Below are 15693 nucleotides of genomic sequence, written 5' to 3'. Positions count from 1 at the left end.
GAAATTCATAGATTAGGGCCTAACTGACTGATTACCTTATATGAACTGTAACTCAGTAAAATCATTGAAATTGTTGTTTATTTTTGTTCGGTATATATGAGCCAGCTTCACATAGCAAATAAGAATTGAAATCAATTCATTTCTAGTTAAAGTGAGAAAATCACTGCCAAGGAGCAGCAATTATTAAAAGTCCGAATAGATCAAAAAAAATATGACAACATACATGGCTCAACATAATTTATTTTTGTTTTATGTTAAAATGTACAGAGTTCTTTGAAAGTACTTGCTAAGAAAGAAAAACAAATAAATGGAAATACATACAGGGACAAAGTAGAGAGACAGAGGCAGCAGGGCACTATCAACCATCGCTATGCACCCAGCCAGCCTCACCTCTATCTTGTACTCTCTTAGCTCACAATGCACCATGTACAATTACAAAGGATACAAAAAGGGAAGCGATATAAACAGACAAATATACTGAGCTCATTTTTACATGCCTCTTAAAACGCAAGGAAGTCGTCCTATACACACACACAAAAAAAAAATCAAAACAAAAGAACGCCTAAGTGGCCTTCAGATATGTTTTTTCCTTTTGTTTTAAAATAGCATTAATATACTACACAAAGATAGAAAACTCTAGAGATGAGATGGAATGGAGAGGTTAAAAGGCATCTTAAATTCACTAAAAGTGAGAATTTTTTTTTGTTTTGAATTTCTTAATAATATTACCTCGAGTCGAGCTAAAAAAATGTAGTTTTTTTTTCCTGAAACAGAAGTGAAAAAAATGACAGTACCAATGTCAGAATATTTATTTTTTATATTATAGAAAAAACATTCTCTACAATAGGTTTTCTAAAGTCAAAAAGAGTCAGCTTGTGTCATAAAAGAAAGCTGCCCAGTCTGATAAAGTTCAGAGAAATTAAACAAAAAAACAAATAATATATGAAAACGTCATGTCTGTAAGAAAAGTATCTTCATTTTGACTTTGAATACTGGAACATTGAGACAACTGGGTCAATTCCTCCACCACCCGTCCCATCCTAACACAGTAACCATCCAGATGTCTGTGTGTGTGGGGGGGCAAGGCGTACACAATGCACAGTATTTGGCATTGGCCACCTCTCCGTATGTCGATGGTCCATAGAGCGCAGACATCTCTACTAATCAATGGAAGTGCACTGCAGACTTGCACAGATAGACTCCTTTTAACAGAAAACAGTGTTCAGAGAGGATGCCTTGACCTCGGTTTGTGGGTTACTAACACTTGAATGAAGTGGCTCAGCTAATTCCAACAGCTGGTTTTCCTTAAAGCAGTGAGTTACTCCACCTGGCAGACCTCATCTCTTTCCCTGGAAGGTAAACTGCATGGGGATGACAGACATACACCATCAAATGGGTAAAAAAGCCTAATAATAGCCTTCTGTAGAGTGTGACCAACATTTTTTTTTAAATGTTTTAATAAAATGTAAGTGCTGCAATGTCTTCTGCCTGCCACTGAGGGGAGACTAGATGGCTCACTGACTGACAATGCTGGACTGTGAATCGACAGGAAGTAGCAGAATATTTACATCTAAACATTCCAGAACGAACAGCTACAGCATCCTGGGTGGAGTGGTGCCCCCCCCCAGATACACACCCTCCTACCAGGAAGACAGACTCCTGACACTGTTGTGACACTTAGGACCCATGAATCTCAACTCTGAGACTGAAGTGCCCCGGCTCACCAAGTGGCAATGGAGAGGTGTGTGTGAGAGCGAGAGAGAGAGTGTGTGTGTGAGTGAGAGTGTGTGTGTGTGTCGGCACTAGAGGGTGTACCACCATTTCAGTATGCCTTACTTCAAGACCAAAGCATAGAGAGGTTGGACTGCACGCAAGTTGTTTTCAACGGTTGTCAAAATAAAAACAATGAAAGTATTCAAATATATTGAAAGAAAAGTCCATCTACAATTATAATCAGTCTCTTTTTTTCCAAGTTAAGGCTTCCTATGTCAATTATAATATTGTGTGCATGGTTTAATATATTTAGTTAACCTCTCAGTTTTGACAATGTAAGGTCCTCCAAAGTCCATGTTTCAGCCCATCTTCTTCCTCCTCCTCCTCCACTCTCCTCCCAGTAAACAGTGGAGGGGAGCCTTCCGTTAGCGTAGAAACTCTGCCAGAGAGGAGCGTGTCGTGTAGGTCTGACTAGACTAGTGCAGTCTGCCAGACAGTACCAGAGGTCCAGTTACACGTTATGTATCGTGCCAGCATACTCCCTACACAGCCAGCTTGGGGGTGGGGGATGAATCCAACTGAATAGAACAAAATTACACATACAAAACATTGAAAATAGTCTCCCCTTGCTCTCCCCTTATGCTCGCTCTGGCTTTGGAGAGGGTGGATTCAACACCAAGTAATACAGTAAAGAGAGGCGACAGCGGAGTCCCTCCCTACATCAGAGTGCCAGGTCGGAGAGTGTCCCCCCCATCTCTTGAGAGCTGCGGCGTTGCTGTGGGGTTCTCTACTCATCTGCTCATGTAAGGCGACTGTTTGGGGACGCCGGCGTAACTGTGGTGGGTGGGGCCCGTGTACATCATGTTGCCGTGGTGATTGGGCTGCATAGGCTGCTGCGGGTACCCCTGCCCCCCCATCATGCCCATCTGCATTTGCATGGGGTACTGGGCGGGCTGGTTCATGTAAGGGGGGTTCCCGTGGTAACCGCTGTTCATCATAGGCTGTGGCATGCGGTAGCCGGCCGACATGGCGTTCAGCTGGTTCATGTTCATGGTGTTGTAACCGGCCGGCGTGGGCATGAGGTTGGGCATCATACTGCGCTGCACTGCCAGGGTACGGGGCGAGCCTTGCATGGCCACGGACCCAGAGCTGCGGCCGTACAGCTGCTGCTGGTGCGGGGAGGGAGCGGGGGCCAACTGGGCCTTGGAGCGGATGGCGATGTGGCCCTTCACTGTGGCCATCTGGCCCTGCAGCCTCTGGGTGTGGGGCGGGGGAGGCAGGCCGATGTTGCCTGTGGGCATGTTGCACTGCAGCTGCAGGGAGCCCAGGTTCATGGAGCCAGAGCTCATTTGTGGAGGGGGGCTCATGGTGGCCTGGCCCTGGGTTAAGGGAGGGTGTGGTGAGGGGGAGAGCTGGGCCAGACCGGGGTTAGACAGAGAAACACTGGTGGCGTATGACGTGACAGAGGCCGAGTGCGAGTAGGGCATGGCGTGGGGGTCCATTATGGTGTTGGTGAGCTGCTGCAGCTTAGCCAGGCTGAACGTGGCCGAGGGCTGGGGGTAACCCCCTGCACCAAAGTCCTGGCCCATCCGCTCGTAGAGGCTGCGGCCCCCACCCTGGGAGGCACTCTCAGGGATCTCCATGATCATTGGCGTGGAGCCAAAGCCGTTCCCCATACTGCACTGGGATAGGGGCTGCTGCTGCTGGGGCGTGTGGGGGTTTGGAGGGGCAGAGGGCTGGGGGTTGGGAGCCTGCTGCTGCTGAGTGGGCTGCTGCACTTTTTTCTGGGACTGCTGGCTGGCGCTGGGCGGCCTCTCGTTCACAAAGCTCTGAGGGGACTTGATGCCTTGGTGGGTGTTAACAGACGGCGGACGGGGTGGCAGCGGAGGCTGAGACACACTGTTGTTGCCACCCATGTTGGCTCCCGGACCATTATTGGGCCCTGGCCCGGTCTGTTGGATGAGGTTGCAGCTGCCCATGGTGAGCTGTGATGTCACGACGCCGCTGGGAGACGTGAGGCCGGGCGCCGGGACAAAGGAGCAGCTGTTGCCCTGTGAGGAGGGCGTGGCCGAGTTAGAGGAAGAGCCCGCCGCCGACGAGGTCGAGGCGACCGCATGGTTACCGCTGTTGTTCCCTCCCCGCTGCCCATGGTAGAATCGTAGCTGCTGGGATTGTCATAGTTCTCTGTGGTGCTCTCGATGCTACCCAGGTCACTGAATCCACTGTCCACCACCTGCTGGGAGTGGTCCGACACAGACGGCACGTCCATCATGGGACTGGTCTCCATGTTCTGCAGGGACGGGGCTGACAGAGAGCTGGGGTGCTCAGGGGTGATCTGGGTGTACACCCCTCCCCCTGTTCCCCCAGTAGGGCCTGGCGTGCCCTCTCTCTGCTGCCCCAGCCCAGACTCCATCACCCCTCCTGGAGTCACGCCTGCTGGGCTGTTGACGGAGCGGACTGATTGGCTGGGTAAGGGGGTCATGGGGGGGTTGGTATGGGGTAGGGGGCTGCTGTGTTGGGAGGCTCCACACTCCTCCACCAAAGCCAGGTGGGTAGCCTCCTCCTCTGTCTCCCCGGCGTGGCTGTAGCTCTGCAGGGTGCGGCAGGCGGCCAGCGTCTCTTCACAATCCTGATAGGCTCCGTGGGAGACCCCGTGGCTCTCTGGCTCCTCGTCCTGGGCCTCTCCCTGGGTCAGAGACTGGACCGCCTGCACCGTCTCCAGGTCCAGCTCGTTGTTGTGGTGGTGCTGGCCGTGGTGGGACCCATGGTGGTGGGTCAGCTCCTCCTTGAAGGAGTCGGGGTGCTGGTGGGGGTGAGGGTGCTGGGGCTCCATCAGCACCGTGACAGCCTTGTCCTCGGGGTGCAGCGGCTGCTGCTCTAGGGGCTCGGAGGGGACTGAGATGGCTGTCACAGTCTCCACCGCCGCAGCTGCCGCTGCTGACTCCTCCGCCTCTCGCCGCCGCCTCCTCTCGTCTTGTGCTGCGTCCAGCGGCCGGCACTTCACCTCCTGCAGCTCCTCCTCTGCCTCTTCGTCGTCCTCCTCCTCTTGCTTGCTGACATAGCCGTCTCTGGCCTGCACGCTTCCCTGCATGTCTAAAAAACCTTCCCCACCCTGGGGTTCCTCTTTGACGGGCGGAGAGCAGGCGGGGGAGGCAGGCTCTTCCTCCTCCTCAGAGTCCTGGCTCGTCCTCTTCTTGCTGTTGCTCTTGTCCTCCAGGTGTCCGTCTCCTTCGTCGTCTGCATCATGGTCTTCGCTGCGTCTGCTCCCCGAGCCTGGCATTGCCACGGTCCTCCTGCTGCTGCTGTCCAGGCTCGCACACTCCTCGTCCTCCCTCTCCTCGTCTTCCTCATCCTCCCTGTCAGCCATGTCTCTGTTCTTGTCTGGCCTGCTGGGCTGGGGGGCACTGGGGCCTCCGGTAGAAGACGGGGAGAGCAGGGAGCGGGTCGGTGGATGGCTCTGTTTGTCCTCTACCCAGCCCCTCTCTGTCTCCTCCTCCTCCTCCTCCTCCTCCTCCTCTGGCTCCGAGACAGGGAGCGGCTTAGGGACGGGTTGTTGTAGCAGGGATGGGTTTTTGGGCGGTCGCCCCCGCCTCTTGGGGATCTTCTGCTCCACAGGCTTGGGGGGGTAGTCGTCCTCTTCATCAGAGTCTTTGCGTTTGTCGTTGTCGGTAGCTGCAGCTCTGGAGGACCTCTTGCAGGCTCGGTCCTCTAGCTGCTGGGGAGGCTTGTCTAGCTGCTGCCCCCCTCCCAGACCCAGCCTCGGTCGCTCTGCTTCTTGCCTCTTGGCCTCCTCCTGGGCCCGCTGTAGGTACCAGCTCTGGGGCTTGCGGCCCGGCTTCATCTTGATCTTGGGGGGCGGAGGGTCGCCCGAGGTGGTCAGACTGGTGTCCCCTGCGTTCTGGTTGGCCCCGCTGCCAGGTGATCTGCCCGGCCATTTTCTCAAGTGCAGGGGCTTGCGGGGCTTGCCCTTGGGCCAGCCTTTCTTCTTCTTGACGGGGGACTCTGGGGTGTCTGCGGAGGCCGTGGGCTCTGGGTTCCGTAGGGAGGCAACTGACTTCAGAACAGGAGTGGGTTCTATACGAGAACAGAGGGAGAGAGATATCCATTGTTACACGTACAGATCTACTCAAGCAAGTACTGTATATCAATGCCTAGCTACTGTACACCTATACATTGCTACATACAGTGGGGCAAAAAAGTATTTAGTCAGCCACCAATTGTGCAAGTTCTCCCACTTAAAAAGATGAGGCCTGTAATTTTCATCATACAGTGCCTTGCGAAAGTATTCGGCCCCCTTGAACTTTGCGACCTTTTGCCACATTTCAGGCTTCAAACATAAAGATATAAAACTGTATTTTCTTGTGAAGAATCAACAACAAGTGGGACACAATCATGAAGTGGAACGACATTTATTGGATATTTCAAACTTTTTTAACAAATCAAAAACTGAAAAATTGGGCGTGCAAAATTAATCAGCCCCCTTAAGTTAATACTTTGTAGCGCCACCTTTTGCTGCGATTACAGCTGTAAGTCGCTTGGGGTATGTCTATCAGTTTTGCAATTTTTTTTCCCATTCCTCCTTGCAAAACAGCTCGAGCTCAGTGAGGTTGGATGCAGAGCATTTGTGAACAGCAGTTTTCAGTTCTTTCCACAGATTCTCGATTGGATTCAGGTCTGGACTTTGACTTGGCCATTCTAACACCTGGATATGTTTATTTTTGAACCATTCCATTGTAGATTTTGCTTTATGTTTTGGATCATTGTCTTGTTGGAAGACAAATCTCCATCCCAGTCTCAGGTCTTTTGCAGACTCCATCAGGTTTTCTTCCAGAATGGTCCTTGTATTTGGCTCCATCCATCTTCCCATCAATTTTAACCATCTTCCCTGTCCCTGCTGAAGAAAAGCAGGCCCAAACCATGATGCTGCCACCACCATGTTTGACAGTGGGACGTTATGTAACGTTTTGCATTGTTGCCAAAAAGTTCAATTTTGGTTTCATCTGACCAGAGCACCTTCTTCCACATGTTTGGTGTGTCTCCCAGGTGGCTTGTGGCAAACTTTAAACGACACTTTTTATGGATATCTTTAAGAAATGGCTTTCTTCTTGCCACTCTTCCATAAAGGCCAGATTTGTGCAATATACGACTGATTGTTGTCCTATGGACAGAGTCTCCCACCTCAGCTGTAGATCTCTGCAGTTCATCCAGAGTGATCATGGGCCTCTTGGCTGCATCTCCTGATCAGTCTTCTCCTTGTATGAGCTGAAAGTTTAGAGGGACGGCCAGGTCTTGGTAGATTTGCAGTGGTCTGATATTCCTTCCATTTCAATATTATCGCTTGCACAGTGCTCCTTGGGATGTTTAAAGCTTGGGAAATCTTTTTGTATCCAAATCCGGCTTTAAACTTCTTCACAACAGTATCTCGGACCTGCCTGGTGTGTTCCTTGTTCTTCATGATGCTCTCTGCGCTTTTAGCGGACCTCTGAGACTATCACATTGCAGGTGCATTTATACGGATACTTGATTACACACAGGTGGATTGTATTTATCATCATTAGTCATTTAGGTCAACATTGGATCATTCAGAGATCCTCACTGAACTTCTGGAGAGAGTTTGCTGCACTGAAAGTAAAGGGGCTGAATAATTTTGCACGCCCAATTTTTCAGTTTTTGATTTGTTAAAAAAGTTTGAAATATCCAATAAATGTCGTTCCACATCATGATTGTGTCCCACTTGTTGTTGATTCTTCACAAAAAATACAGTTTTATATCTTTATGTTTGAAGCCTGAAATGTGGCAAAAGGTCGCAAAGTTCAAGGGGGCCGAATACTTTCGCAAGGCACTGTAGGTACACTTCAACTATGACAGACAAAATGAGAAAAAAAAATCCTAGAAAATCACATTGTAGGATTTTTAATTAATTAATTTGCAAATTATGGTGGAAAATAAGTATTTGGTCAATAACAAAAGTTTATCTCAATACTTTGTTATATACCCTTTGTTGCAATGAGAGAGGTCAAACGTTTTCTGTAGGTTTTCACACACTGTTGCTGGTATTTTGGCCCATTCCTCCATGCAGATCTCCTCTAGAGCAGTGATGTTTTGGGGCTGTTACTGGGCAACACGGACTTTCAACTCCCTCCAAAGATTTTCTATGGGGTTGAGATCTGGAGACTGGCTAGGCCACTCCAGGACCTTGAAATGCTTCTTACGAAGCCACTCCTTCGTTGCCCGGGCGGTGTGTTTGGGATCATTGTCATGCTGAAAGACCCAGCCACGTTTCATCTTCAATGCCCTTGCTGATGGAAGGAGGTTTTCACTCAAAATCTCACGATACATGGCCCCATTCATTCTTTCCTTTACACGGATCAGTCGTCCTGGTCCCTTTGCAGAAAAACAGCCCCAAAGCATGATGTTTCCACCCCCATGTTTCACAGTAGGTATGGTGTTCTTTGGATGCAACTCAGCATTCTTTGTCCTCCAAACACAACGAGTTGAGGTTTTACCAAAAAGTTATATTTTGGTTTCATCTGACCATATGACATTCTCCCAATCTTCTTCTGGATCATCCAAATGCTCTCTAGCAAACTTCAGACGGGCCTGGACATGTACTGGCTTAAGCAGGGGGACACGTCTGGCACTGCAGGATTTGAGTCCCTGGCGGCGTAGTATGTTACTGATGGTAGGCTTTGTTACTTTGGTCCCAGCTCTCTGCAGGTCATTCACTAGGTCCCCCCGTGTGGTTCTGGGATTTTTGCTCACCGTTCTTGTGATCATTTTGACCCCACGGGGTGAGATCTTGCGTGGAGCCCCAGATCGAGGGAGATTATCAGTGGTCTTGTATGTCTTCCATTTCCTAATAATTGCTCCCACAGTTGATTTCTTCAAACCAAGCTGCTTACCTATTGCAGATTCAGTCTTCCCAGCCTGGTGCAGGTCTACAATTTTGTTGCTGGTGTCCTTTGACAGCTCTTTGGTCTTGGCCATAGTGGAGTCTGACTGTTTGAGGTTGTGGACAGGTGTCTTTTATACTGATAACAAGTTCAAACAGGTGCCATTAATACAGGTGGAGGACAGAGGGGCCTCTTAAAGAAGAAGTTACAGGTCTGTGAGAGCCAGAAATCTTGCTTATTTGTAGGTGACCAAATACTTATTTTCCACCATAATTTGCAAATAAATTCATTAAAAATCCTACAATGTGATTTTCTGGATTTTTTTCCCCCTCATTTTGTCTGTCATAGTTGAAGCGTACCTATGATGAAAATTACAGGCCCTTCATCTTTTTAAGTGGGAGAACTTGCACAATTGGTGGCTGACTAAATACTTTTTTGCCCAACTGTAAATAACTGCTCTGTTAGCCCTGTGGACTCACCGTCCTCCTCAGACTCTGTGAGACTGGCTCGTCGGCCCCGCTTGGCCGTAGGGTCCGTGTGTCGGAGGGCGGAGCGGCCCGGGGGGTAGCGCCTCAGGGGGGTCTCCTCCTCCAGCCGGGGCATTGGCCTCTCAGAGTCAGAGTCCACGAAGGGCTCATCTAGCACCTCGGTGGTCTCGGAGATGGTCTCGGTCACCACACTGCTATGGGCGTGGCTGTGGCTGCGCTGACGCATGCGCCTCTTCCTCAACGGTTTCTGGGGAGACATGGAAAAGCTATTGAAAACAGTAAAACGTTGCAAGCAGAAAGTGTGAATTTCTTATTTTGGAAGAGGTCAACACATATGTCACTAATGTTTCTTTCGAGGTCACAACGTTCTTATCATTTGGAGTGACCTATATCAAGCAGTTCAGCAGATCCAGTCTTTCCATTCACCTTGCATTTGAGCCCCAGGGTGGGTTTTGTGAGGATGGGTGGGGTGTGATCCCCCGTCTCCACGTCATCGTCGCCATCCTCTTCCTCGCTGCTTTCACTGAAGCAGCTCCGTCTGACCGGCGACAGGTCGCTGAGCCTGGGTGACAGGGGCAACTGGGGCAAGGCCTCCCCGGGCCCCTCACTCAGCCTGCGCTTGGGGCCCCACTTCTTCCTGGGAGGCCGCCCTCTGCTGCGTGGGGGTGGGACAACAGATTGCCTGCCAAGCATCTCTAGGGGCCTGATGGTGCCTGTAGAATCCGCCTGCTGCCTGTCTGAGGAGAAGAGGGAGGGTGGGCTGCTGCCGAATGTGGGGCTGGCATTAGTGCCCTCAGTTCTGTCCTCCTCCTCCTCCTCCTCCTCATCATCATCCTGCACTTCCACCCGGCTCTTTGGGGGTCGTCCCGGGCCCGGCCGCCTCTCGGCCCGCGGCCCATCCTTCACCTTGCCCCAGGGCCAGTTCTTGGGCGGGCGGCCCCTGCCCCGGCGCTCTCCGTTGGCGGGGGGAGGGGGGCGGTGGTCAGGGATGGGCAAAGGGCAGCGGACTGGGGAGGAGGCCGGAGAGCTTTGGCTAGCGGGGAACCCCGGGAAGCACTTTCTCTCCTCTTCTTCCTCGCCTCCTCGGATGAGCCAGGAGAACGGAGACACCTTGTGGCTAGGCTTGATCTGTTTCAAAATATCAAATTAACTCCATAATGTACCACCCTAATACACACAATATTGTAATTTCTTTTAGAACATGAAGCGTCATTATCCTCACCTCCTTGCAGGTGTCCTCCTCTCTCTCCTCCTCCTCCTCCTCTCCCTCCGACACCACAGTGTTGGTGATGATGACGGGGGTCCAGCGGAGAGAGTCAGGGTCCACCTCTAGCAGCCGGGGCCTGGCGATGAGGCGAACCATGTGGGTGGACACCAGCTTCTCCTTGCGCACCAGGACTAGCCTACAGGACAGGGGGACAGAGACAGGGGAGGTCAAGGTGTTGTTCAGACAGATGGGTAAAACCCCACAGGGAGGGAAGAACCACTCTGAACAAATAACTCCCAAACAGACACGTGTTCCATGCTGTAGAATAGTCTTGTCAGCTTTCAAATGGCCTTGGTAGCCAGCATGTCGTTGCTCATTTCTGAGTCGTTGAATTTGTGACGGCATCGTGGTTACGCCTCTGACGGTGCGAGCGCATGTCTCACCGCTCCCCTCTCTGCTCCAGCATGTTGAGGTGGTGCAGCGTGGCGGTGATGTCCTGGGGGCAGATGCCCGTGATCTTGCTGAGGCGTCGGATAGTGAGCTGGCGGTCGCGGACCTCATGGAGACACTCCAGCACCACGCTGCGCCAATAGGCAGTGTAGGACAGCCGTCCCAGGTCTGACAGGGGCTTCTCTGGGGAGCCGGGCTGGCCCTCCCGCTTGGACAGCAGGTAGCCTGGAGGGGAGAGGAGAGAGAGACGGGAGCGGGCGGAGAACAAGGTTCATTTTAAAAATCAGTCGGCGGCACGAGGCGCATTTACATTTGACGGCATTTCTGTCTGACTATTGGTGTATACGATTCAGTCAGACCGTGTGAAATAAATTCATGCTACCTTTTCTACCACTACTTGCCCTGTTACTACATGATAGTGGTCCAGCTTTTCCTCAGAATAACCAACACCTTCTAAACCATCCAATTCAACCAGCTAAGCAGAGTAGGAAGGGGTCAATGCGGTTTTGATTATTCAGCTCAACAAGGAATTGGACCGGACGTTATTCATTACAGGCACTTTGAGTCAGATTCCAACATGTTGCTAGTTCAATTGAATGGGATTGACTGCTATTCCGATGGCATTGATCAAGAACTCTACAGCAGTTTAGAACCCCTGGTTCGGCATCAGAGAGGTCTGGGGAGCGGAGGTAAGAGCCTAGCCTGAGTGGAGCTCCTTACTGAAGTCGATGAGGAAGCGGCCGTAGCCCTTGCGCTGGTACTGGGGAAGAATCATGATGCAGGACACGTTGTACTTCTGTTGACAGTGTTTCTCCTGGAGAGGAGAGAGAGAAGTAGAGAGAGGTAGGCATGGAAACACACTCAGAGCAAGCCTGTGCTAGTACATACAGCAGGAGTCTTGTGTGTGTGAGCGTGGTAAGATAATTGCTGTGTTTTGGCCGATTCCAGGAGCACCTGCAGCCGTAGACAGACAGACAGGGGGGTGAGACAGCATCAAAGCAGCGGTGGTTTCTCTGCATACAGAGGGATTCACCGGAGTAGAAGGAAGGTGCGTCTAGACCAGGGTTCCCCGGAGAGCTACCGTCCAATTGGTTATCACCAATCTAGCACAGCTGATTCTAATAATTAGCTGGTTGATAAACTGAAAAATCAGGTCAGTTACATTGGGTTGGAGCAAAAAACCTACAGGAGGGTAGCTCTCCAGGAACAGGGTTGGAGAGCCCTGGTGTAGACACCGACCTAAAGACACATTGTCATTTGTGATGGCGTCATGATTTTGACTGTGTGTGCGTGTCTCACCACTCCCCTCTCTGCTCCAGTATGAGGTGGTGCAGCGCGGCGGTGATGTCCTGGGAGCAGCGCAATAGTGTGTGTGTACTAAGATAATTGCTGTGTTTTGGCAGGCAGCCTATGTGAAAAAGAGCCCCTACATCCATACAGACACGGGGGAGACAGAGAAAGTGTCAAAGCAGCCGTGGTCGTTTCTCTGCACACTGAGGGATTCACCAGCGTTAAACGAAGGTGCACCTAGACAGTGATCTACAGACAGTTTGGGCTTTTCCACTCGGAACGGTTAAGGTTAGGATTTTTGGGATGGTAAGCTGGTCCTAGATCTGTACTTAAAGAAACTTGTGGGTTCACCCTGTTGTGTTTCCTAATGTACAACTTCCTCCAGGACTGACGCAAGAGGTGGAGTTCGCCCCATTAGTTTGCGCTACATAAATCAATGTTTTTTTCCCTGTGATCGAATAAACATTGCATCTCGGCCCCTTTTCAATGCAGCAAAATGAAGTTGGATTTAGTTTTAGGCAGAGCCAGAGCGCACGGAGTAGAATTCTATTGACGGGGGCTAGTCCACGAGAGGTCTTTCAAGCACCCACAAGTGAACACGCTTTTCAGATCAGTGCAGTGCGAGTGCACAATTGTTGCTATTCTTTGCAAGTCTGCGCGTTATAAAGCCCAGTTATAGATAAGTATAGGTCAGTAATGGGGAGTTACTGCTTCCTACAAGAGCACAAAACGTGTCGGCCACATTTCAAGCCGTCTATGAAAAGCCGGTCAGGCCAACTAAAAAAAAAAAAAAGCTTGTGTCTTAGTTAAAGGGGCAGTGTTGTATTTTGAGACTGGCTTGAATATGCAAATAAGCCAATAGGCAAAGGGTAGCTTACGCCTAATTCTGTGTATGGTAACGGTTACATTTTGTTGAATGTTTTTTTTGCGTCATTCAATAAAATGCCATTTACAGTCATCTATTTGGCCCATGGTGTTACAGACCAAGAAAACAAAATCATTCATCAATGTCAAGCCCTTCATAATATACAAACTTCTTTTAAAGTCTCACGTAAATGTAGGCCCGCATTGACCACCACATATATAGGCTACATGGAGAAATCAAAAGCTACAGTATTTCCCTTTGAAAATGTTATGGGATTTGCTCCTTTGGTTTTATTGGTAGGCCAGTCTGATAGACCTACATTATGCTCAAATAGCCTATTGGCTACTGTCTAAAACTGTAAGGGTACAGCCTCAGTGTTCACTGTAAACGCACCCCGGGAAGTTACGCTAAAAAACGTTTCCGCTCACAAGACCTCAAATTTGCTCATTGCCCCCCCAAGAAATTTGACGGAACGTTGCTTATGTGTGTATATAAATCTATCTATCTATAAATGTATTTGGTGGTTAGACGTACCTTGGAGAAATAGCCCACCAGGTGGCAGCCCTTGCTGTCGTTCTGTGTGAGAACGTAAAAGAGGAAGGGCTCCACGTCGTAGTACAGCGTCTTGTGGTCCAGGAACAGCTTGGCCAACAGACACAGGTTCTGACAGTAGATTGTGCTCATGTTCCCATCCACCTGAGACCACACACACACACAACATGAATGAAATGAAAACCTATATTTCCTAGAAGGAAATTTGATTTGCACATCATGAGCACAGACATCAACCACCAATCTGACAAAGACAATTATTCACAATTGACTACAATGACCCAAGGTCAAAAGGACAGTCTTCATTGCACCATTCAGCCCGTTTCCGAACCGCAACGTCAGTAACTCTGAGACACTCATGGGATACGGGAGGGGAGTCGATAGCTTTTATAGCCTCAGACAATGATGCCAACGATGTGAAGCCATGGCATCCCTGGTGTCCCAGGCTGGGCGAGCGAGGGGCTCCCTGGCAGGCAGCCAGACCTCCCAGCTATTCTACTCTGCTGCTGAGTGAGGACAGGAGGGGACGAGGCGGGCTGGAGAGGCAGCGAAACTGCAGACGCTATCCTACAAGACAGACGGACGGCCATGGACTGACTGGCCCTCAATTAGAGGCCTGCAGTATGTACTGGTACAGCGGTTCTCAACCGTCTACACATTGGATGTCGCTGGTCAGGAACTCAGACGGTTAGCTGACACCACGATAGTTGGTTCCGAAGTGATAGTTTTAACACAAGCAGTCCCGGTTCCAGGTACAACAAAACAAAAAGATAGTAGTTGTACTAGATAACAATCTAGGTACGGTAGCTTCACATAAGGCGGTGCTCTGTGTTGTGGGTCAATATTATAACAAGGTAGTTTTGGGAACAGTTGACACCTCAGTGGGGGAACAAGAGTCTTTGACAAATGCCTGTGAGACACTGCCACTCTTGGCAGAGGACATAGAAGGAGCAGGGTGGTTTTGTGGCGGGGGAGGTGACCTCGCCTCCCCCATCTTGTATCCCTCTTTCAGTCTCACCTCAAACACGGAGACGTCGTCCTTCCTGTAGATCTCGTCGGCTGGAGGGTGGAACCAGGCGCACTTCCTCATGTGCTGGAAGAGGATGCTGCGACTCTTGACGTAACGCAGGCAGAACTCACACAGGTAGAGCTTAGGCAACCTGGGCCAGGCAGAGGAGGGAGAAGATTGAGGGGGAAAGGGTGAGACATCCCGTTACACGAGCGCAAACTAACAGTGGACTGACTCAGAGTGGAGCGTGTGTGGGGAAAAGCAGCGTGGGTCGTGTCGTTCGTTACCTGCTGTACTCTTGTGGGTACGGAGAAGAGTACCAAGTCTGGATCTCAAACTTGCCGAACTCGATGACAGACGGGCAACGCATTTGGGGATCTGGAGGGCCGGTCACCCCGACTTTCTGCAAAGGCAAAAAAATATAGACCAAAGAAGACAAAAAAGAAAGGGAGATAGACACACACGGAGCGAGAGAAAGAGAGGAGGGTTCAGTTTTGGAGCTACAGCATCAAGCGAAGGCCAGGTTTTCCAACAGGGGATTAAGAAGAGCATGGAGCAGACAGAGATTACACACCAGGGATTACTGGGCTTTCTGACTGCCCCCTGCCTAACCCAGCACAGCGTGTGGTTGTGTTTGCCTGACACGCACCAGCACTCAAACACAAGCACACACACTTAAGTGACAGGAAGACACATACTCACACAGGCACAGTAAAGCAGAAACAAACGGGTCTCCTGTGCTCATAGGATTATTATTAGCTCTCTGGTCTGTCTTGAGTGGAAACTCTAGGCATCTGCCACTGGGTGCTGTTGACACGCTGGTAAGCACACGCTTCCACACACACAGAGAGGCCCCTCACCCATGCCTACAGTGTCAGGTCTTCTTCACTGACTGCCATGACAGGGGAGAGAGGATCCACTCTAAGACAAAAGCGAGCAGTACCAGAATGCGTCTATTCTACACCATTTGTAAACAAACCACAACACAAAAAAGGGAAGCCATCAATTATAAAATCCAAAGTGGACATTTTAATCGCTGAGTGTGCACCTCTACCTTTCACCTGCCTGTCCTATTCTCCTACCGAGCAAGACTAGAGAAAAGTCTGACGGGAGAAGGAGGAGAATAAAACAACGTTGGCAATGAGAGTTTCTCCTGTGATGTACAGCAACGCTCTGAAGCTCTGCAGCGTCTGTACCAGTGAGGAATCACAACGGAATAGACACTG

At 50.3% G+C, this 15693-nt stretch overlaps 1 protein-coding gene across 1 annotated transcript in view; it reads right to left on the bottom strand.

Annotated features, from left to right (window-relative positions):
* Nucleotides 1-222: 222 nt before the first annotated feature.
* The window catches only part of LOC115111768 (histone acetyltransferase KAT6A-like), a 36534-nt gene continuing 21063 nt past the window's right edge, over nucleotides 223-15693 (bottom strand). The window contains 10 exon segments of the mRNA XM_029638176.2: nucleotides 223-3851; nucleotides 3854-5787; nucleotides 9086-9341; nucleotides 9521-10222; nucleotides 10317-10497; nucleotides 10745-10976; nucleotides 11472-11565; nucleotides 13441-13602; nucleotides 14477-14618; nucleotides 14755-14870. Of these exon segments, the coding sequence (XP_029494036.2) occupies nucleotides 2505-3851; nucleotides 3854-5787; nucleotides 9086-9341; nucleotides 9521-10222; nucleotides 10317-10497; nucleotides 10745-10976; nucleotides 11472-11565; nucleotides 13441-13602; nucleotides 14477-14618; nucleotides 14755-14870 (5166 nt within the window). The 3' untranslated portion in view covers nucleotides 223-2504.

This window comes from Oncorhynchus nerka, linkage group LG27 (genome assembly GCF_034236695.1).
Source record: "Oncorhynchus nerka isolate Pitt River linkage group LG27, Oner_Uvic_2.0, whole genome shotgun sequence".
Classification (NCBI taxonomy): Eukaryota; Metazoa; Chordata; class Actinopteri; order Salmoniformes; family Salmonidae; genus Oncorhynchus; species Oncorhynchus nerka.
Note: the sequence above shows the minus strand (reverse complement) of the source record. Positions and strands in the feature narration are given on the sequence as shown.